General features: G+C 41.8%; 2 protein-coding genes across 11 annotated transcripts in view; both read left to right on the forward strand.

The window, feature by feature from the left end:
* The window catches only part of LOC135247812 (C-type lectin domain family 6 member A-like), a 106618-nt gene extending 96180 nt beyond the window's left edge, over positions 1–10438 (forward strand). The window contains exons 4-6 of one of the 2 annotated variants that reach the window (XM_064321696.1): positions 7079–7230; positions 7524–7627; positions 8000–10438. In XM_064321696.1, the coding sequence (XP_064177766.1) occupies positions 7079–7230; positions 7524–7627; positions 8000–8138 (395 nt within the window). In that variant the 3' untranslated portion in view covers positions 8139–10438. The remainder of the gene's footprint in view (positions 1–7078; positions 7231–7523; positions 7628–7999) is intronic. The other variant, XM_064321695.1, reaches the window with a different exon arrangement.
* Positions 1–22639, forward strand: part of LOC135247811 (CD209 antigen-like protein A) — a 190285-nt gene that overhangs the window by 160805 nt on the left and 6841 nt on the right. For 3 of the 9 annotated variants that reach the window (XM_064321684.1, XM_064321691.1, XM_064321688.1), the window contains 3 exons: positions 20467–20565; positions 20736–20887; positions 21181–21284. In XM_064321684.1, the coding sequence (XP_064177754.1) occupies positions 20467–20565; positions 20736–20887; positions 21181–21284 (355 nt within the window). Of the gene's footprint in view, positions 1–972; positions 1656–15736; positions 16242–19540; positions 19643–20466; positions 20566–20735; positions 20888–21180; positions 21285–21687; positions 22345–22639 lie in introns of those variants that run through there. The other 6 variants (XM_064321682.1, XM_064321687.1, XM_064321685.1 and 3 more) reach the window with 5 other exon arrangements.

Here is a 22639-nt window from a genome sequence, read left to right on the forward strand (position 1 = left end):
AAAGCCTAACTGCAGTAACTATGCAAAGGGTAAAACTGAGAAAAATGGCTTTAAAGCCAGCCAAATGGGTTATAGGTATATCAGTGATATTGCACTAATTGTACATGTATTCATGAGGTAATTTTTATGCCCAAAAACCATGACGGCTGATTTGACCTTTGACCCCAAAAATGTAGTTACTGCACTCTGCCTTTTCATTGCCTTAAATGGTTCTAAGAGCAATGCAAAACCAAAGTGCAGTAACTACAATGTTCTCAGCTTTTATATTGTGTGTTCAGTGAACAGAAACTATTTTGACACTGATTTTGTTATAATTGTATTTAACAATATTTAACAACTCTACTTATGGATTTGTGTTTAATTAAGTCTGGACAAATTGAGAATTTTAGACGTATTTTAGTCTTAATATCATTTCATTTCGCTTTTTTACTTATTCACCTATCTAGATAATTATTTTCCAATCAATTAAACTTTGCATCATCATCTTTCAATTTCTTCTGCCACCACTGTTGTTGCCTTGATGACAATCGCATTAATAATTTTCATTATCCTTGTCTTTACTATTTCACACAATTAATAAATACAATGCTACACTGAATCACAGTAAAATTTGTTTATTATATTACATGTTTTAAACAGCGGCGACTAGTGAGCTGAAAATTGGTGGGGCGCAAAACTTTCCTTTAAACTAATCATTGATCTCAAACAGTTTTAATTAATTTTCAGTGATTAGCAAGCATGATTAGCAAACGATCTGACTAATCAATTGGAAAGTGACACACAGCTTCTTCGCATTGTGTTAGGGAGATTAAATGATAAATGCGATTTAGAAAAATCCGTTTTACTAAGCAGTGGCAGAAACTTCCCTGATTTTCCTTGAGCATCAATACAATTAGGCTAACCCACAAAATAGGCTACTCAATACTATCATATATAGCCAGTTCTCCGCAAATAGGCAGTTTTAGCGAGTAGCCTAGGCCTTATAGCCTACATTCATTTTAATTTGCAGTACGAAATTGTGCACATTTTTAATCAACATTTGCGGATACATGCACTTCTTTCTCCGCACTCGTATTCATGGCGAATATCCACAATGCGTAGGCTAGATTGTAAACAATCTTGAAGTGCATGACATGGCATCGGTGATGATGTGAAGTTACAGATGATAATGTTACAGCTTTCAGGGAGCAGGTAAGCTAACGCTAGCTAACTAAACATCGCCTGTCAGTCAGCATATATAGCGAGGCTGACAGGTGTTTTATAATGTGATTGCTAGTTTCTCAACGCTTAATGTCATCGTTACTTAGCCTACCTGGGTATTTTATTTTCAACACCAGTTCCACTATCCTCTTTCCCCTGGATAGTGCCATCTTAAACAGCTTTGTTGTGTGAGGTTAGATGGGTGAAATCGGCTGGTGGTAGAATCCCAAAGCAGTCGCGTGAGGTAATTTACGCCGGGCACCCACCGCACGCGTAGCGTAAACGGCGCATAAGCAGCACGGCGAAGCAGCACGGCGCGGCGCGTCGTGTGTCTACACGGGTTCCGTCTGTGTCGCGCAAAGGCTTGCTTAAAGCTCTATATTCCTAGTAGCTCTCGCAGTCTGCAGTGGGATTACATCGTGTATTTCACGTTTGTTCACGACTGTTGATTATGGGTCAAGTGAATACTTGGTGAGAGACCTTTTTCAGTTTCTTAATTTGGTAATATTTTGTTAACTCATGTAAATACGTGAGAAAGTAAACGCTTTAAAGAATTACCATAAGCTTAAATCGCAACGTAGCCTACATAATAATCAATCTCAAACTGTATTAATTTATTTGCTTGGTTAACAAGCGTGCCAACTTTATGAAGAATATGTAATGATCATAATAATAATAAATAATCCATAATCAACCATTGGGAATTCCCATGTCGTCTTGTTATTCACGTCAAAACATTTATATGATCAGATTTAGTAAAATCAGTTAATCGTCAAAAAGATATCTTAACAGTTTAAACTTGAAGGGATATGAACACCACAACGCCATGAACACTGGAAGCTTTGAAGTACAAGTGCAATAAAGGCTTGCTTACAACTTCATTTATAAAATAGGTGCATTTTCATCGGCAAGACCACTAAATCAGATTTTTTTTAAGCTCTGTGGATTATCTGATTTTTATTAACAAGCCCCTTTTGAAAGCACGGCGAACGAAGACATCGGAGAAGTCAAATAGGCTGAGCAATGGTTGGTTAAAAACTACGTTCCAACACTCGAGGTAACAAACCTCTGCTCGGTGCATTCACTTATACATCATTCAATAGGCTACGTCTTTCTGTGGTGTATTTTCACATTTACCCCACCCCCTCCGCAAAATAAGATAGCGAAACTAAGTTTGCATTTTTCCCAGGTTCCAGTTTTTTTCCCACTGCAAGGACAATACAAAAGCGAAAAGGCTTGTATTTTTTAGCTGCTTATAAAATATATGGTAGGGAACTAGGGACACACCCCCAATAGCCTAATATAAGGATGAAATATAAATCAGAGCATGTATACCTAGCATTTTAGAGCATATTTCTGTGTGTAAACAGGTCATCATGACCTGCGACAAGCCGAAAAATAGAACAGAAGCGAAAAACTACGCTTCAGTTTGCTTGTGTCGCACAAGTTTCGCCGCCGGTTCGCGACGCGTTCGCATCTGGTGTAGAGGACGTCGCCCGCTACCGTTGTAATAACAGTACTTCAACTACGCTTCAGTTACGCGCGTAGTGCGCTCGCGGTCGCTACGCGTGCGGTGGGTGTCCGGCTTTAGATGGGTAGAGCGCGAAATCGGCCGGTAGGACCCCAAAGCAGACCGCAGTACCTTCACTTAATGCGGTCTGCCATGGTTTTGAGTCGGGTTTTGCAGTTACTGCAATTTTTATACAGTTTTTTCTCTAAAACAAAGCAAAATTGAACTCTGAAACTTTGTCACACGATAAAACGGATATCAAGTTCATTTTTAGTTATAACTCAATTTCAACCGAAAATGTAGTTACTGCGGTTAGCCTTTGGACGGCAGTATTATTGTTCCTTATCTCTTTGCAGCTAAGGTTCATTGTTTCCGGTTTTTATTAAATAAAAATAAATATTCAACAATTTATCTGTGTTTATTTTGAATATTAAAAAAACATTGCAAACATAGTCTAATGCATAAATCGTGATGAAAATGGGATCATAAAAACAACAATGCAAAGATCAGGTTGAAAATTAGATTTTAATTCCAAACATTTAAAGCTTACTGCTTTTCATTGCATAATCAGCAGCTCATTTGTATTTTTCCCCGTTTTTTCTCCACTTTTTTTTTTTGTGGTCCACTATTTCTGATAGCCGCAGGAGGGCTCAGAACAAGCTAACTGAATCACCAATTGGAGCACCCCTGTGCATAGCGATTACTGCTACCCACTACGGAGTCCGTCAAGCTTTTGTTTGAAATCATTACCCTCTATGAGGGTACGTTAGTGAAAGGTACATTTCATACAGACTTTAGGAAGAATTTATCACATAGAGAGTAGTGAATGTGTGATATAGCCTGCCAGGTCATGTAGTAGAGGCAGAAACTCTGGAGCTTCCGAGTAAGTTAAATTCCAGCTGCAAATTTTTAGCTATTATTTCAAGGCATTTTCACATCACACTGGTGTGCAATGGCTTTTAGGCGCTGAAAATATCAAAACAGTATGACCAGACCAGAATACCTATGTTTGAGAGGTGTAGCATTAAAGGGGGACAAAATGAGGACTGGCACAGAAACGTTGAATCTTATCACAGCTTCCATCTTATCAAGCTGGTGCACAGTGCCGAGTTGCAGAGAAAACACTCAAGAGGTTTTCAAGCTAAAATCACAGGGCTTTTATATAAAAAAAATATTAAATAACAAATGAGCAAATACATAAGCAGGAGAACAAGGACTAGAAACACAGGGCTAGGGGAGCACTGGAACACAAGAAGGCAATCTCAAAGACTGAGGCCGTATCCAAATTTGTATATGACTAGTATACTCAATAGTAGACAAGTACATTGATTTTGACATGACCCAATTGATTAGAGTCAAGAATCCAGGAACTTAAAACCTAACACTAACAGATGAAACAAACTGTGAAAATGAAACAACACATGCTCAAACCAAAAAACCACTGGTACAACAATAGGTACTAATTAACTTAAACCCTAACACTAACAGATGAAACAAACTGTGAAAATGAAACAACACATGCTCAAACCAAAAAACCACTGGTACAACAATAGGTACTAATTAACTTAAACCCTAACACTAACAGATGAAACAAACTGTGAAAATGAAACAACACATGCTCAAACCAAAAAACCACTGGTACAACAATAGGTACTAATTAACTTACACCCTAACACTAACAGATGAAACAAACTGTGAAAATGAAACAACACATGCTCAAACCAAAAAAACCACTGGTACAACAATAAGTACTAATTAACACAAAATAAAATGAATCTGGGGCTGAGGAGCTGCTGCCCGTTGTCAAGGCCCAGCAGGAACTGTGACAACTTCCCAGCATTTGCACGTACATTTTGACATTTAGCAGACACTCTTATCCAACAGCTTGCAGGTTGCATTTTTTTTAACATACATTCCATTTATGCAGCTGGCTAGTTTGATTAAAGTAATTTAATTTGAAGTCTTTTCCTCAAACGCCAGCACTGCAATCAGGACTCAAATCCTCTGCATGTGGGTTAATAGTCCAGCTCCCAGACCATTATATAACACTATAGCCCTCCAATCAGGGGCCATACCTACACTAAAGCCCTCCAATTATGGGCCATACATACACTACAGCCCTCCAATCAAGAGCTATACCTACACTACAGCCCTCCAATCAGGAGCTATACCTACACTACAGCCCTCCAATAATGGGCTCCACCTATACAGCAGGCATTATCCAACCAGGAGCCAGAAATGTACCATTGTGATTGGCCCTTTTTAAGCATTCATCACAAGTTAATTTCATATTACACTTATGAACAGTTTGTGGGTGAAACTAGAGCAATAGAAAATACCAGGTACAAGCACTGTGCACTTCAGGAAGGTCACTGCTTAGTGGCATTTGTAGTGAATCATAAAATGCCCTGAAAAATGGCTTTACTGAAACCAAAATAAAAAAATGTAAAAATTTAAAAAACATTCTTGGGTTTATTGAAGACAAACCACCTTTGAAATATTATTTTAATTTCATTATTTAAATGTGTGTCCTGATCATGTATCTGTACACAAAGGAGGAAGAGAATCTGTCCATCAACAAGTTTGAATCTCTCAGTGATGGGCCCCACAATCTGGATAATGTTCTGACTGTGCTTGTGTGTTCCATGGGGAATGAGTAATCGGCCACCCCCGGATTGAGGGAGGGTTTCTGTGGACAGGTGTCCCCTGCTCATTGCTCAATAGTGACACCCCTGGTCAGTTAGGAACCTGTGATCTCTCTGTGCCAGTTGCATAGTTTTCCAGTGCATAAAATGCATGGCATAGAAATGCTTTTTGGGCTACAATGAAAATAAGGGGTAGCTGACTGCATACACTTGTCTCCTGCTTCCTGAATGGACAGAGGCTCAAATCCTGCACACTTGCTTTTCTTCTGAAGAGTTGAACATTTTTTGACCTAATGTAGTCACATAAAGATAGAAATGGAGTAGGCCCACACTCTTATATTTATTTAGGAATGCAGGCCTCCTGTATTTTTATTTAGTGAATATTTGGTAGTTGCGTAGGTGAAAGTGTTTGTAGTAGTGGATTTTTATTTGCTGTTGTAAAACTTTAGTTTACTGCAGTATGTTTGGTTTGAAATTAAAATAAAAACTAGCAACAAGAACAACTATATAAAACATCAATGAAATGTGACATTCTGCTTAACTTGTCTGTTTTTCTTGACCACAGGGCACAGTGGGCAAAGCTCACTTCCCTACAGACGGGCTACAGTGTGTCTGGGGCTGCTGTATGCTCTCTTATTGGCTGCCACAGTAGTCCTGTGTGTCCTCTGTGAGTAACTGTCTGTGTCTCTTTACTATGATCCTGGTAAACTGTCATCTAAAAGTAAAAAAAAGGTCTGTTCTGTCATTTTACAAATTAATATCATATAGTGGGGTTCAGGATTTTGCTTTTGGCCAATCCCTTCGATTTTCATCCAGCTGTTGATGTACATTCTATTTTTTAAAAAATATATACATTTATAAGTAAAAAAAAAAAGTTACAACATAAGAGCTAATATGTGATGTTTATACCTTGACCATTGCTGGTCATTATTTTTTTCAAAAACCATTCAACATGCTTACCAAAATACAGTTTGACAAAGTAATTGAGACACATTTAATTTGGACGAGAAGTAAACACTTCATCCTGAAATGCACTTTATGCATGTTTTTTATATATACACAAATGTATATTTTTAAAATTACATAATTTATGTCACCCATCTGTATATATATATATATATATATGCAAAAAAATATATATACACATGTATTTATTTTCATTCTCATATATACTGCAGTATTCTTATAGAGCCCAAATAAACAATGATTGTTCATAATTCTCCAACACTGTAAATTAATACATTGATTTTACAACACAATTGAAATTTCTCTCAACTTTTTAAAATACTTTTTTCATAGTTTGCCTAGATTTATTCATTCACAGTTCACAAACCTAACAAATTATATGGCTTTGAGCTTTTTTCCAGAGATTAGCACAGTGGTCTGGATCATACTGAACTGAGCTGAAATTCTGTAGAAGTCCTTAATCGATACTTTCTTTCCTAAGAAATGCATTTTCCCTTGTGTACTAGATGAAAGTCTATTAGAGAACTATTCAATGTTGGAGAGAGATCTGGAGGAGCTCAGAAGCAACTACAGCACCATGAATACAGAGAAAGTCCAATGAAGTGATTAAGAAACTCCTCTTTTTGTAGCAGTGCTGTCCCTCCAGTTCACAGTGAGTGGTGCTACTCTGTTGTCCATCTGCAGAAAAGCATTTACTTTTACACTGTTACAATGAAAAGATCATTCTCAGAGTCTGCTACCTGTTCATTCTGTACAGGCAGTGTGTATAACTGCTGTCCACAGGGCTGGGCACAGTTCTCTTCGAAGTGTTACTACTTCTCTAATGAGATGAAGAGCTGGACAGACAGTCGCAGTGACTGCATTAAAAGAGGAGCTGACCTGGTGATTATAGAGAGTGAAGAGGAACAGGTAAGGCTCTGTAAAATAATTGTGAATGAGTGGATGGAGATAAAACTGATAACGTGCATTCAATAGAAGCCACTGTAAATGTAATTATGTAATTATATCTCATCTTGTATTGGTTCTTACAATCTAACGTGTTCAATATTACCACTATGGGTGAATCGCATTCATCAGTGGGGTGTGGCTCATGCTGTAGCTCAGTATCTCACCGATCCAGAAAGTGTCAGTGTGGACTGTTTGTCTCTCAGTGTCTACATCTACAGAGTGAGCAGTGAGGGTCATTCTGTGTTTGTTTTCAGCGGTTCATCAACAAACAAATAAAACTCTTTATCTGGATTGGACTGAGTTACTCAGCAGCTAAGGGTAACTGGCTGTGGGTGGATAGAACCCGTCTGAAGAAAGGGTAAGAATTCTTACAGAAACAGCACAGGATGTAAAAATATAGACAGACACAATCATGTATAATTTTAAACAACACCTTGGCAGATCAGAAATATGAATGTTCCTCTGATGGTAGCCAGTCTAAGGTTTGTGTTACTGCAGTGAAATATGTCACTGGATATGTTTATGGTTATGATAGTGCATATATGTGTACTTGACCCTTTTTATCTTTAATATTGTTCTGTTTGTACGATGAGGTTGATTTAATGAATACAGTTAATCCAGAATTATCTTCCAACAAGAAATTTCCACTGTCTCTCATGGCATGGCAATAAACAGAGAATGAGAAGGAGTCACTGTATAGAGCTTCTGTGTCTCTTTGCTTCCTTTACAGATTCTGGAGGAGTGGAGAGCCAGATGTTGATAATGGATTTGATTGTGCCCTGTTTATCCCTAATGTGAATGCATGGGATGCGTTTTTCTGTTCTAATAAGAATAATTTCATCTGTGAGACTAATGCTGTACTCCCCTAAACCATTTTTTATCATTGTATGTTTTTGGTTCTCTCATCTTGTGAGAGGCCGTTGACCATGCCAGCTGTGACAGTCAAACACAGGACCAATAAGCAGACCACAATGTTACCGTATTTGTTGGGAATATATGGAATATACATACTGCTGTCTTTACTAGAAATGTATCTGTGAGACTAAGCTTTGTTAAATGCATTGAAATGACTACATGCAGAGTAGATTTAAGCTATTACATTATTGGTTCTATGGACATACTATACGTATAAAAAATCAAAAACCATACATTTGAAATGGTCCTCATCTTGCTGTTGTGATACTGTAAATTTAAATTGAAATCGAGAACAGCAGTCACTGCTAAAAAAGCAAATGTGTTCATTGGGCCTCATTTATCAATAATTTCGTAAATATGCACATAAGTTTCCCCGTAAAATTATACAAACTAACAACTGCCGCCGCATTTATCAAACGTTCGGAGGCACTTAGTTTCAATCGTATCCCCGTGCGTATGTTGATAAATCCCAATCAGTCGTAAATTGGAAGCGCGTTCACGGTCGCCTCATTGTAGCGCACCTCACGCGGTGACAGGGGGTCGGCCAGTGGGGTCATCAACCACTGCTTCAGCGGGTAACCCATGTGTTGGAATGGCATAAGATCTTCTTGTTTGCCTCGTTAAGTCTGGCTCTAAGATGTTGCACAGTCTCAATTTAGAAGGGTTCTAGGGAATCGGAACCGACTCATGAGCCACTCGTCATCCTCGGCAAAAAAGTCACACCGGTCCCTGAAAATGCGATCTCGCCGAAGTGCTCTCGCCAAATCCTCTAATAGTGCAAGGTCCGCCATTGCAAGCTTGGACTTAACAGCATTTTGGCCATTTAAATAGTATTTCTCATCAAGTATCTAAAAAATATAAAACTGCAATTATGAAATCATAACTCTTTGTAATGTTATTACTCATTTCAAACATTTTTGTTTTACTTAATTAAAATAGTATTCGCAACCAATTTATGTTAGTTTCTTTATAATTTATCTTTCTTTATGATATTTCAATATTTCATGACAAAATACGTAGACAAAGAAGCCCATTTAATGACCAATTTCATCAATAAAAGTGAAAAATTCAAGTTAAAAGACGAACTGCGGAGTTTACACACACTCTGCGTGTGGTCTCAGGTTTTCGTAAATTTCCTTTGCACGTCCGAACAAGTTGGACTCCCGAAAACTTTGATAAATCCCAGTTTTCATGTGTAAATGTTGGTACGAAGGAATTACGAGAAATTTTGTTCGTATGTTGCTTGATAAATGAGGCCCATTGTGTGAAAGTATGAGCTAATAGAAAGAGCTCTCAGTACCTACTTACTCACTATCTCATAAAGGCTCTCCAAACAGAGGCTGTGTCCTAAAGACATAAGCCACATGTACCCACAAGTAAACAAGTGGTATGTGACTCTATGACTTAAATTCAATAAACATTTATCCTCAACTCTGACTTACAAGTAATATCCTTGCTTTATAATCCTTGCTGCAATTGATAGTCAAATTTAAGGACTAATGTTTATTGAATTTAGGCTTATGTGGTTCCTGTGTTACCTTAATCTCAATCTGGCTGTATCACAGAAGCAAGTCCACAAGCTAAGAGTGTGTGTAAATGCTACATTAATACTCATAAATACCAAACTGATAAAGTACTAAAAATGATATTCCATGCATTTTTGAAGATTAAAAATGTATTAAACTGTGTCAAGTAAAGTTTTTGTTATTCTGAATGTCAGTTTGCTTGCTTTCTTTGTAATCATTTCCTCATCACTTCAACATGAGCAGATTTTACAGGATAATCTGAGAAGTGGTGCAGTTCAGCTACAGTTTCCTAATTTTATTGGCAACCAGCACTTTCCTTAGAAGTGGTGACTTTCACACTTTAAAGGAAGTTAAAATAAAAGCTTTACGTAGTATATATAATGCTTTCATAAACTTGACATAATGGCTTCATGCATACGCAAATGTTGTGCTTCATAAAGGGTGGCAAAACATCTTCTTTTACAACATTATGCCAAATGTGACATAACCAACAATATCACCTGGCTAATGGCTAAACATTATAAAGGGTGCGTAAAACCTGCTTATGTAGGATCCTAGGCTAACTGTGATATAACTCATGATGTCACTTGATGTCATGAAACAGTCCAAATCAACCCGAGAGAAGTGAGTCCCCTTGAATGCTGTTACAATTTTACTAAATATACAGTAAATTACACATTTAACAAATTAAACACAGTACGTATACGCGCGCACACGCACGCACACACGCGCACACTTAACCAGCATTACTTTGCCACTCTGACACATTAACTTTGTACTCATAGTTATGTCAGGTGAACATGTGTAATGTTATTAATTTGAGTTAAAATATTGTGAATATTATATGTGAAAGTATATTATTTATGCATCTAGTGTTCACGTTTAGAAAGGAAGAAATGCCCTTATGTTTATCATTTCTGTCATTTTCTCTTTTGTACTCATAAACTGAAAAGTAACACTGTTACCTTGTGGCTCAGTGTAAAATAGGTGGAAAAAACCAACGAGAGGATGAATGTGATTAAATTTGTGAAACAATGGAAGACAGATATTCAAGAAGAGTGCAAACCATGAAAAATTCAAACACAAACCAATTGAAAGAATTACGGCAAGGTCTTCTGCCGCCGATCGTACCTTGTCTTGTCCTGCTGTTGCTGGCGCTGCACTGACTCCAGTACCTTGCGGTACGTCCAGGACAAGGTACGATGGTGTGCCCACACCCACCCCTCCATGTCCCACTTCCTCGGGGTGGGGGGCACATTCATTGCTAGGTCCACCGGGAGCCGAGCATGGCGCCCGGTCAGGACATAATGCGGGGCGAAGCCGGTGCTTGTACGGTGTTGTTGTACCCCTGGAGCAGAACGGGCAGGTGCTCCGACCACCGGCCCTGTTCCTCCTCCTGGAGAGACCCCAGGAGAGACAGCAGCGTCAAAACGCTCCCAGGCCCCATTGCCCTGTGGGTGGCAGGGGGTAGTGCGGATCTTCGTGCACCCATAGAGCTCGCAGAACGACGCCACCAGGGAGGACTCAAAGGCCGCCCTTCGGTCAGAGAGGAGCCGCTTGGGGCACCCCCAGTGTTGCACCACTGACCCCCACAAAGCCCTCACCACTGTTCCGGCCGACTGGTCCCGTACTGGTACTGCCCAGCCGTACCTGGAAAACAAATCAGTGAGGACCAGCAGGTACAGGTACTCATCACCGGGACGCCCCAGCGCAAGATGGTCCATAGCCACCACCTCCAGCGGGTAGGAGGTGGAGAGGGGGACCAGGGGGGCCCGTGCCTCCGGCCCGGCCTTGGCCATCACACACTGCCTGCACTCAGCGGTCCACTGCCGGACGTCGCTCCCCAACCCCGGCCAGTAGAATCGCCGTCGCAGGATAGCTTCCGCCTTATAGTCGCCTACGTGGCCAAAGGCCTGATGGTACCGCTGCCAAACGCCGCGTGCCACCCTTCGGGGCACCAGCACCTGCCACAGTGGCCCATCCTCCACGGGGTCTTCCACCTGGCGGCACAGAACCCCCCCTTCTACCCGTAGCCGCTCCCAATCTCTCCACCACCTACGCTCTTCCAGTGGGGCCACCCTCTGCTCCTCCCGCCGAGGGGGCTCCCCCAGTCGCACACGTTCAGCCAGAGCCTGCAGATGGTCATCTTCCCGCTGCAGAGTCAACCAGTCCCATGTGTCCTCCACCGTTGGGCTGCCGGACACCTGACCCACCTCTCCCACCCCTGGGCCCCCGGGCAGCCGGGACAGCGCGTCGGCATTGGCATTGGGGCCCCCGGCTAATACCTGATTACCAGATCAAAGCTAGCCAGCTGACCCACCCACCGCTGCTCCGTCGCCCCCAGCCGTGCCGTGGCCAGATGTACCAGGGGGTTGTGGTCGGTGTAGGCCGTGACCTTTACGCCCCAAAAGGTAGTCTTTAAACTTTTCGGTCACAGCCCACTTCAGGGCCAGCAGCTCCAGCTTGAAGGCACTATAGTTCTGGTCGCTCCTCTCCGCGGGGTGCAGGCTCCGGCTGGCGTACGCGATCACCCTCTTGCTTCCATCCTGTACCTGGGACAGGATGGCCCCCAGCCCCTCCCCACTCGCATCTGTATAAACACGAAAGGGAAGGGTAAAGTCCGCATAAGCGAGCACGGGCGCGGAGAGCAGGGCTGCCTTCAACGCCTCGAAGGCGCGCTGACACTCCACCCCCCACTCCACTCGCCGCGTGCTCTTACCCCGAGCCACGGTCCCCTCCAACAATCGGTGCAGGGGGCCACGATCTTAGAGAAAGCGGGGATGAATCGCCGATAGTAACCGGCAAACCCGAGGAATGACCTCACTTGCCGCACCGTCTCGGGGGCTGGCCAGTCCCGGACCGCAGCAGTTTTGTCCGGGTCCGTAGCCACCCCCCTCGAGCTCACCACATGCCCCAGGTACCGCACCTCCCTCTGGAAGAAGCGACACTTCTGGGGCTGGAGCTTCAGCCCGTACCGGCCCAGCCGCTCGAACACTGCCTCCAGGTGATGCAGATGATCTTCAAAGTCTGGGGAAAAGACCACAATATCATCCAGATATATTAAAAGGGAATCATGTACCAGGTCCCCCAGACACCTCTGCATCAACCTCTGGAATGTGGCAGGAGCACTGCACAGGCCGAACGGCATCCGCTCGAACTGGAAGAGCCCGAGGGGTGTGGCAAAAGCGGTTTTCTTGCGGTCCCGCGGGTCCACCGCCACCTGCCAATACCCGCTTGCCAAATCCAGGGTCGAGAACCACTCCGCCCGTTTCATCCCTGTGAGCGATTCCTCGATTCTGGGGAGCGGGTAGGCGTCCTTATGGGTGGTCGCATTCAGGCGACGGTAGTCCACGCAGAACCGCCAGGCACCGTCCTTCTTCCGGACCAGGACCACTGGCGCGGCCCAAGGACTGGAACTCTCCGTGATCACCCCGCTCTCCAGCATCCCCTGCACCAAGGACCGCAGCTCCGGGTACAGTACTGGGGGAAGAGGGCGATACCGCTCCCGACAAGGGGGAGCATTCCCGGTCGGTATCTGGTGGTACACCACCTCGGTCCGGCCAAAGTCCTCCTCATGTGCTGCGAACACCCCCGCCCACCGTTCCAACAGGCCCCGAGCCCGATGTTGCTGCTCTGGGGTGAGGCTCTGCCCGCACTTCCTCCTTCCACCGCTCCACGTCCATGACCGGCGCTGGAACCTCCAGTGCCCTAGATGGATTAGAGCGAGAAACAAAACACGCTGCCCCCTCGTCCCCCCGCTGCTCCAACTCCAGCTCCCGGGCCTCCCGGCTCACCTCGGAAAAGGTGGAAGCCGGGCGGCGCCGCACCTGTCGCTAGAGCTCCTGTTGCACGGGGCCCCTCCGTAGGCCCAGGAGGAACTGATCTCGGATGATGACATCATCCGCCCCTTCGTCCCCAGGCTCCCGGGCCCGCCACCTCGCATGAACCTCCCGCAGCCACAGGAGGTACACCTCCAGGGACTCCTCCGAGCCCTGGTGGCACTGGAAAAAGCGGGAGCAGGCCAGGGGGACAGGGCGACCAACGATCTCCTCCAACAGGGCCCACACCAGGGCCGCCGTGTTCCGCCACTCAGCCGGCACCAGCAGCACCTCCCTCCAGGCGCACCCATCCAGAGCCCCCACAATGAAATCAGCCTGTTGGATTTCCATGAGGCCCTGCGCCCAGAGCATAGCCTGTACCTGAGCCCGCCACTCCCATACTTGGCTGTGCCTTCATCACCGGAGAACCTGGGGACCCATGGGGCACACACAAACCAGGGCATAGCGACCCCACCGTAGCCACCCAGTGGAGGCACTGCAGCAGCTGCCTCCTGTCCATCCATAGCCTGGTGGTATACCTGGGTGGATCCTGTCGATTACGCCAAAATTTGTCGGGAGTCAGGAGCAGCCCCGCGCTGCCTCCCGCCACCTAACAATGTTTTTTATTTTTTCAGGAACCCACCCAACAAAAACTAAACTAAACTAACTTAAAGATTAAAAAAAAAGGAAAAAATCCTCATCTGAGGAACCAAACACCCACCCCGGCGTCTCTCGTGTTCTCCCTCTCACCTGCCTCCTTATCCCTGCAAGCTTGTTAGGAAAAACACAAAACAGCTGTGCCACGCCCCCAACTCCCACGACCGGCGAATGGGCTTACGCCCCGATCTGCATGTGCACCCAGACTCCAAAAATCAATCCCCCAGTGAATCCGGCACAGCTGTCAGGCTACGTCCTGACAATCACAAAGCTGGTACTTCGGCTTCTTGTACATGCTAAGCTGCTACTCAATCCTGGCCCTGGATCTGTAGCACAGCTTTCTATGCTATATCATGTATAACATCTGGAGCACAGAGAAAGGCATTTTAATTGTGTTATCGCAGGATCAACAAGATGGAAAACAATCTCAGAAAAGATTGTTTAAATTGATGCGCAATTTCATCATTTCTCATGAGTATATTTGAAAATATGAAAAACTAGAAATTTTTAATTAGTGCTCTCATATTGTGACTATAAACCTGTGTAAAACCAATAATCAGACCAGCTGTAATCACAATCTCTTTAGAACTATATATATATATATATATATATATATATATTTTTTACATCTTTTGCATTTTTTTCACTTACATAAAGTTCATGCTCCTTTATGAATCATTGTTGTTTTCTGTGTCTAATGCTGCAATTATTGTCAGCTGCAATGAGTATAGCTATCGCCTACACAAATTTGGTTGTACAGTGCCGTGTTTGGCTGTTTGATTTTGGTTGAGTTCACCTTCTCCCACTGAGGAAACAAGAGAGGGGTGAAGCAGATGGCCAATGGGATGAGCACACAGAGTGCACCCATCACTCATGGGAGTTGTAGTATCATGTGGTATCACCACAAATTGATTTAACTATTTCAGATGGCTTTTGTAAACTACAATAATTTTTAAAATAGAAAATGCTACTGGAAGGTCACCTGCCAAAGCGCCTAGTAAGTGAACAATTTACACACCATTGCTGAATTCTACCCACATTCGGGGGGTGGCATGTGGGAAAAACAGGACCCAGCCTGAGCCAGAAGAGCTGGGTGTTCTCCTCACACTGTTGAATACTTCTTCAAAATATACACTTCAGAGAGTCTGATGCAACTGAATTTATTGCAGGTAATTCAAAGATAACATGCAAGAACCCGGGCTGATCTGCGCATATCAGTACAAACACTCTCAAAGCATTCCACAAGACACTTCACAGAAAACACATAAGATGCACACACACACAGACAAGACACACAAGACATACTGAACTCCCCTGGGGCCGAACACTCCCTTTTATCCTATCTTGTTAGCTCCTCCTGTTGGGGAGCTCAAGCTTGGACTTTCCCTCATGCTTACATCATTTTTCTTTACTCTTTCCCATACATCATTGTTTCTCATTTTTCAGACACCATTATTTCCAAGCCCCCTTCCTTTATTTAATTAAAAAAATAGGCATTCCCTTCTCTTATCTAAGTCTTCCTCCCCTTCTTGGCATCAGATATGTATTCACCTCATTTATCTTCTGCTGGATTTTATCATTCACAACACGTTTGTATGAAAGTCCTAGTTTGAATGCCAGAAACTGTGCTTTCATTGTATATGGACTTTTACAGCTTGTGTTTTATATTTAGTGCAAACCTCTACAGATTATTACTGTTTTGACCAAGATCTGGCCATTGCTAGTTCTACATATACTTCTTTTGTTAATGATATACTTGGTGGTGATGGTTGGTGATCTTAAATGCATTTCCTTCCCAAAGGTGGGTGTCAAGCCCTGATCAGCTTCCTGGTCTCTCAATGCGATTTCCTCTCTCTGCTCAAGTAGCTCAGACCACAGTGACACAAAATATATAAAAAGAAATACCGGATAGAGCACTAGCAGCAGTTGTCAGAAATGGCAGCATTGGTCTCCAAAGATTCAGAGGGTATATACACTGACCTGGCCAGTCCAGACCAAGATGTGTACAACACACTGGGCCAGACCTCACTCAACAGCCCAGGAGCTCAGCACAAAGGTAAGAACACCTGCACAGTGTATTAAAGAGCAGCACACAGTTAAGAACACCTGCACAGTGTATTAAAGAGCAGCATAATCAAGAGATCATTGTCACTTTTAAATGAGCTTGTGGAATTTTTTTATTTATTACATCAGTAGCACGTAGCACATAGAATCCAAAAATTATTTTAGTAAGAGTTCAATCCTCAAGTGTGAGCTGTGAGCTCGTAGCTCCCACCTTGCACCTAGAGCCGAGCTCCCAGTTTAATGATCTGAGCTCACACCTCATAGCTCGCTCATCCCAGCTCCCAGCTCTCAGATCGTACCTATCAGCTCACTCTTGCCCGAAGACCTCTTGTGTTACCGTATATTACTTTAATTTGAAGAAATATTAGAACGTATCAATTATTGCAATGTGCATCATTGTAAGACGCGAAGGGAGGTTAATGCTGGAGTTAGCAATTTTTATGTTAGAATATAATTGTATTACGTATAAATGTCAAGAGACCATTAGAAAACGCTTGTTTGTGTAAAGGGGATAAACGGGGTGTTATTCTTGGCTAGTTTGTGTGGAGCTCTAAATGACTAAGTTATGTGTGGCAGTCTACCCATTTTGCACTTAGGCTTATTTGATATTTTAAAATAGAAGTAGGCGTATGGATTTTAATTGTAATTTAATTAATGGATTAGGATAAACAGCTCATATAAATAGCGACACTCATCCGGAAGCATGGGCGTGGGGTGGGCATGTAAGTTGCAAAAAACTGGCTGTGGTATACCCAGGGGTTGATGGTGCTACCGCCAAGAGGTAAATATTTTTCTCGACTTGTAGTGGTACTGGGCCAGAGTATGCACAGTCAAAAATGTTGAGCATTGCCATTCATATTAGCCAAATGAAGACACAAATGTACACAATTTAAAAAAAAAAGTGTTTATATCTCATTCTTTCGGGTTGTCTGTGACTGTTGACCCAAATTTTCCATTGACTCAGTTGTCATATCTATTTTAAACTGTTAAGCGAACAGTTTTCTTGACGTCAAGAAACCATTTTAGAAACTTGAATGTGGCAAACCACATAGCGTTTCTTAATTTGAACATGAATCTGCTGGTATCTGTTAGCATAGCTTGACTTTACCACTCTCCCCCCAAAAGTGTGACTGTTTGCCCCAATATATACATAGCCGCACTCCTCTGCCTGACTCGGCTGGCTGCTAATTACTATTCTCTTATTTATTTAAGCTTTATTTATACAGGGCAGGTTGACTGAGCATGTATGTTCTTTTACAGCAATGCTCTGTTTCACACACACTTAGATACCCAACCACACAAATAAATTACATAAAATCAATAGTACAATACAGATAAAAACATAATAAGTTCAGAAACAGTCGTAGTGACCAATTGCATGAAGTTCTCTGCTTTTTATAACTGATTTAAATTCTCAAAGAGTAACCAGGTCTGTGAGCCGAACCTCCCTCTGTAAGCTATTCCAGGCAGATAGTGCAGAGAAGTTAAAAGCCTTTTTACCTAGCTCAGTACGGACAGTAGGAACCTTCGTTATCAAAGTATCTGTTATCCTTACTGGTATGCACTCTAATTCTGGGTCAAATAGCAAGAAAGGTAGCTCGGAAGAATTCACAAAATTGTCTTATAAATGAAAACATACCTGTGGCTAAGTCGATGCATGGATAGGGCGAGCCACCCAAACACTGAGTACAGTGAGCAATGATGAGTGAGGCTTCTACTTGTGATAAATCACAGGGCTCCATGATACACTGTGTCTTTTCATGTGAAGATGATAGTAACACAGGTTACCATAATCACGAACTGGCAATAAGGTAGCTTTGACAAACGTACATTTAAAGAGAAACTCGGTTTAAGTAAAAACCCAACTTGCGCTTCTTAATCAGATGCTGGAAGTGATAGTTAAAAGACTGCTGATCATCAAGAAAGAAACCTAAATATAGACTGTTACAGGCTCAATAGATTGGCCTTGTAAAGTGATAATACATTGGTTTAATAATGTGTAGCCTACTTACAGTACTATTCAATAAAACCATAAGCTTGGCTTTTTCAGCATCCAGAACAAGTTTCAGGTGGAAAAACTGAGCCTGCACCAGATTAAAAACATGTTGCAGTTTCTAAAGAGCTTTATTCATGGTAAAATCAAAACAGTATACAGCTGTCAGCATAAAATGAAAAGCAGCATCTGGAACATTTTCACTAAGGCAGCTTATATAGATAGTGAACAAGTCACAGGAGTAGATATTCAGACTCTTGCATTTGAATCTTCACCCTGCTGACCTACACATTTGGTTATAGGTCCTCTGACATTCAGATATCGCCATTCCCCCTGCCCTGTAAGCCCACTCCTTCACTTCAGTAGTCAAACTGTATACACCAATATTGGTTTAATTGCAGTTTAGACCATAGTAAAATGTTTACTGAAATGTTTAGTTTTTCGTGAACCTGTGTTTATACATTAACTGAAATGGCACAACCAAGTACTGAACTGCAGACTGAGATTTTTATTTACTGTGCAACTTGTGCATACAAGTCCCAAGAGCACGATCAGAGATGCGTTATCTCTGTTACCATGTAGGTACACTGTTTTTTTATTACATACCGCAGCAATATCAAAAGCACATCCCGCATTTTGTCTTTAAAATATTTTAAGTTTTGTGTTTCTCAGGCATTGTGAGTGCACTGATGGGCCCCACTATCTGGATAATGCTTGTGTGTTCCATCTGGAAATGTGTAATCGGCCACCATTTCACCCGTGGATTGAGGGAGGGTTTCTGTGGACAGGTGTCCCCTGCTCATTGCTCAATAGTGACACCCCTGGTCAGTTAGGAATCTGTGATCTCTCTGTGCCAGTTGCATAGTTTTCCAGTGCAGAAAATGCATGGCGTAGAAATGCTTTTTGGGCTACAATGAAAATAAGGGGTAGCTGACTGCATGCGATTGTCTGTTGCCTCCTGAATGGACAGAGGCTCAAATCCTGCACATTTGCTTTTCTTCTGAAGAGTTGAAAATTTTTTGACCTAATGTAGTCACATAAAGATAGAAATGGAGTAGGCCCACACTCTTATATTTATTTAGGAGTGCAGGCCTCCTGTATTTTTATTTAGTGAATATTTGGTAGTTGCGTAGGTGAAAGAGTTTGCAGTAGTGGATTTTTATTTGCTGTTGTAAAACTTTAGTTTACTGCAGTATGTTTGGTTTGAAATTAAAATAAAAACTAGCAACAAGAACAACTATATAAAACATCAAAGAAATGAGACATTCTGCTTAACTTGTCTGTTTTCTTGACCACAGGGCACAGTGGGCAAAGCTCATATCCCTACAGACGGGCTACAGTGTGTCTGGGGCTGCTGTGTGCTCTCTTATTGGCTGCCACAGTAGTCCTGTGTGTCCTCTGTGAGTAACTGTCTGTGTCTCTTTACTATGATCCTGGTAAACTGTCATCTAAAAGTAAAAAACAGATCTGTTCTGTCATTTTACAAATTAATATCATATAGTGGGGTTCAGGATTTTGCCTTTGGCCAATCCCTTCGATTTTCATCCAGCTGTTGATGTACATTCTATTTTTTAAAAATATATACATTTATAAGTAAAAAAAATGAGTTCCTACATAAGAGCTAATATGTGATGTTTATACCTTGACCATTGCTGGTCATTATTTTTTTCAAAATCCATTCAACATGCTTACCAAAATACAGTTTGACAATGTAATTGAGACACATTTAATTTGGACGAGAAGTAAACACTTCATCCTGAAATGCACTTTATACATGTTTTTTATATATACACAAATGTATATTTAAAAAATTACATAATTTACGTCACCCATCTGTATATATATATATATATTTACATATATATACATATATATATATGTGCAAAAAAATATACACATGTATTTATTTTCATTCTCATATATACTGTAATATTCTTATAGAGCCCAACTAATTAATGATTGTTCATAATTCTCCAACACTGTAAATTAATACATTGATTTTACAACACAATTGAAATTTCACTCAACTTTTTAAAATACTTTTTTCATAGTTTGCCTAGATTTCTTCATTCACAGTTCACAAACCTAACAAATTATATGGCTTTGAGCTTGTTTCCAGAGATTAGCACAGTGGTCTGGATCATACTGAACTGAGGTGAAATTCGGTAGAAGTCCTTAATCGATACTTTCTTTCCTAAGAAATGCATTTTCCCTTGTGTACTAGATACAAGTCTATCAGAGAACTATTCAATGTTGGAGAGAGATCTGGAGGAGCTCAGAAGCAACTGCAGCACCATGAATACAGAGAAAGTCCAGCTACAGAGTAAGTACAATGAAGTAATTAAGAAACTCCTCTTTTTGTAGCAGTACTGTCCCTCCAGTTCACAGTGAGTGGTGCTACTCTGTTGTCCATCTGCAGAAAAGCATTTACTTTTACACTGTTACATATGAAAAGATCATTCTCAGAGTCTGCTGCTTGTTCTTTCTGTACAGGCAGTGTGTCTAACCCCTGTCCACAGGGCTGGGCACAGTTCTCTTCAAAGTGTTACTACTTCTCTAATGAGATGAAGAGCTGGACAGACAGTCGCAGTGACTGCATTAAAAGGGGAGCTGACCTGGTGATTACAGAGAGTGAAGAGGAACAGGTAAGGCTCTGTAAAATAATTGTGAATGAGTGGATGGAGATAAAACTGACAACATGCATTCATAAGAAGCCACTGTAAATGTAATTATGTAATTATATCTCATCTTGTGTTGGTTCTTACAATCTAACGTGTTCAATATTACCACTATGGGTGAATCGCATTTATCAGTGGGGTGTGGCTCATGCTGTAGCTCAGTATCTCACAGATCCAGAAAGTGTCAGTGTGGACTGTTTGTCTCTCAGTGTCTACATCTACAGAGTGAGCAGTGAGGGTCATTCTGTGTTTGTTTTCAGCGGTTCATCAACAACAAAACACAATACTATACCTGGATTGGACTGAGTTACTCAGCAGATCAGGGTAACTGGCTCTGGGTGGATGGAACCCCTCTGCAGAAAGGGTAAGAATTCTTACAGAAACAGCACAGGACGTAAAAATATAGACAGACACAATCATGTATAATTTTAAACAACATCTTGGCAGATCAGAAATATGAATGTTCCTCTGATGGTAGCCTAAGGTTTGTGTTGCTGCAGTGAAATATGTCACTGGGTATGTTTCTGGTTATGATAGTGCATATGTGTACTTTACCCTTTTCATCTTTAATATTGTTCCGTTTGTACGATGAGGTTGATTTAATGAGTACAGTTAAACCAGAATTATCTCCCCAACAAGATATATTTCCACTTTCTGAACTCTCTCATAGATGGCAATAGACAGAGAATGAGAAGGAGTCACTGTATCTCTGTAGGAAACAGCAGAGAAGTAGAGCTTCTGTGTCTCAGTCTTTGCTTCCTTTACAGATTCTGGGAGAGAGAAGAGCCAGATGTTAAGATTCAATATAATTGTGCCCTGATTGGCACTACATTGAATGCACGGTATGCTTTTTACTGTTCTAAAAACTTTAATTTCATCTGTGAGACTAATGCTCTGCTCCCCTAAACCATTTTTGATCATTGTATGTTTTTGGTTCTCTCATCTTGTGAGAGGCCGTTGACCATGCCAGCTTTGACAGTCAAACACAGGACCCATAAGCAGACCACAATTTTACCGTTTCTGTTGGGAATATATGGAATATACATACTGCTGTCTTTACTAGAAATGTATCTGTGAGACTAAGCTTTATTAAATGCATTGAGATGACTGTACATGCAGAGTAGATTTAAGCTATTACATTATTTGAGTCTATGGACATATTGTAAGTATAATAATATCAAAAACCATACATTTTAAATGGTCCTCATCTTGCTGTTGTGATACTGTAAATTTAAATTTAAATCGAGAACAACAGTCACTGCTAAAAAAGCGAATGTGTTCATTGGGCCTCATTTATCAATAATTTTGTAAATATGCACATAAGTTTCCCTGTAAAATTATACAAACTAACAACTGCCGCTGCATTTATCAAACGTTCGGAGGCACTTAGTTTCAGTCGTATCCCCGTGCGTATGTTGATAAATCCCAATCAGTCGTAAAGCGCGTTCACGGTCGCCTCATTGTAGCGCACCTCATGCGGTGACAGGGGCTCAGCCAGTGGGGTCATCATCCACTGCTTCAGTGGGTAACCCATGTGTTGGAATGGCATCTTCTTGTTTGCCTCGTTAAGTCTGGCTCTAAGATGCTGCACAGTCTCAATTTAGAAGGGTTCTAGGGATTCGGAACCAACTCATGAGCCACTCGTCATCCTCGGCAAAAAAGTCATACCGGTCCCTGAAAATGAAATATCACCGAAGTGCTCTCGCCAAATCCTCTAAT

This window comes from Anguilla rostrata, chromosome 2 (genome assembly GCF_018555375.3).
Source record: "Anguilla rostrata isolate EN2019 chromosome 2, ASM1855537v3, whole genome shotgun sequence".
Taxonomy (NCBI): domain Eukaryota; kingdom Metazoa; phylum Chordata; class Actinopteri; order Anguilliformes; family Anguillidae; genus Anguilla; species Anguilla rostrata.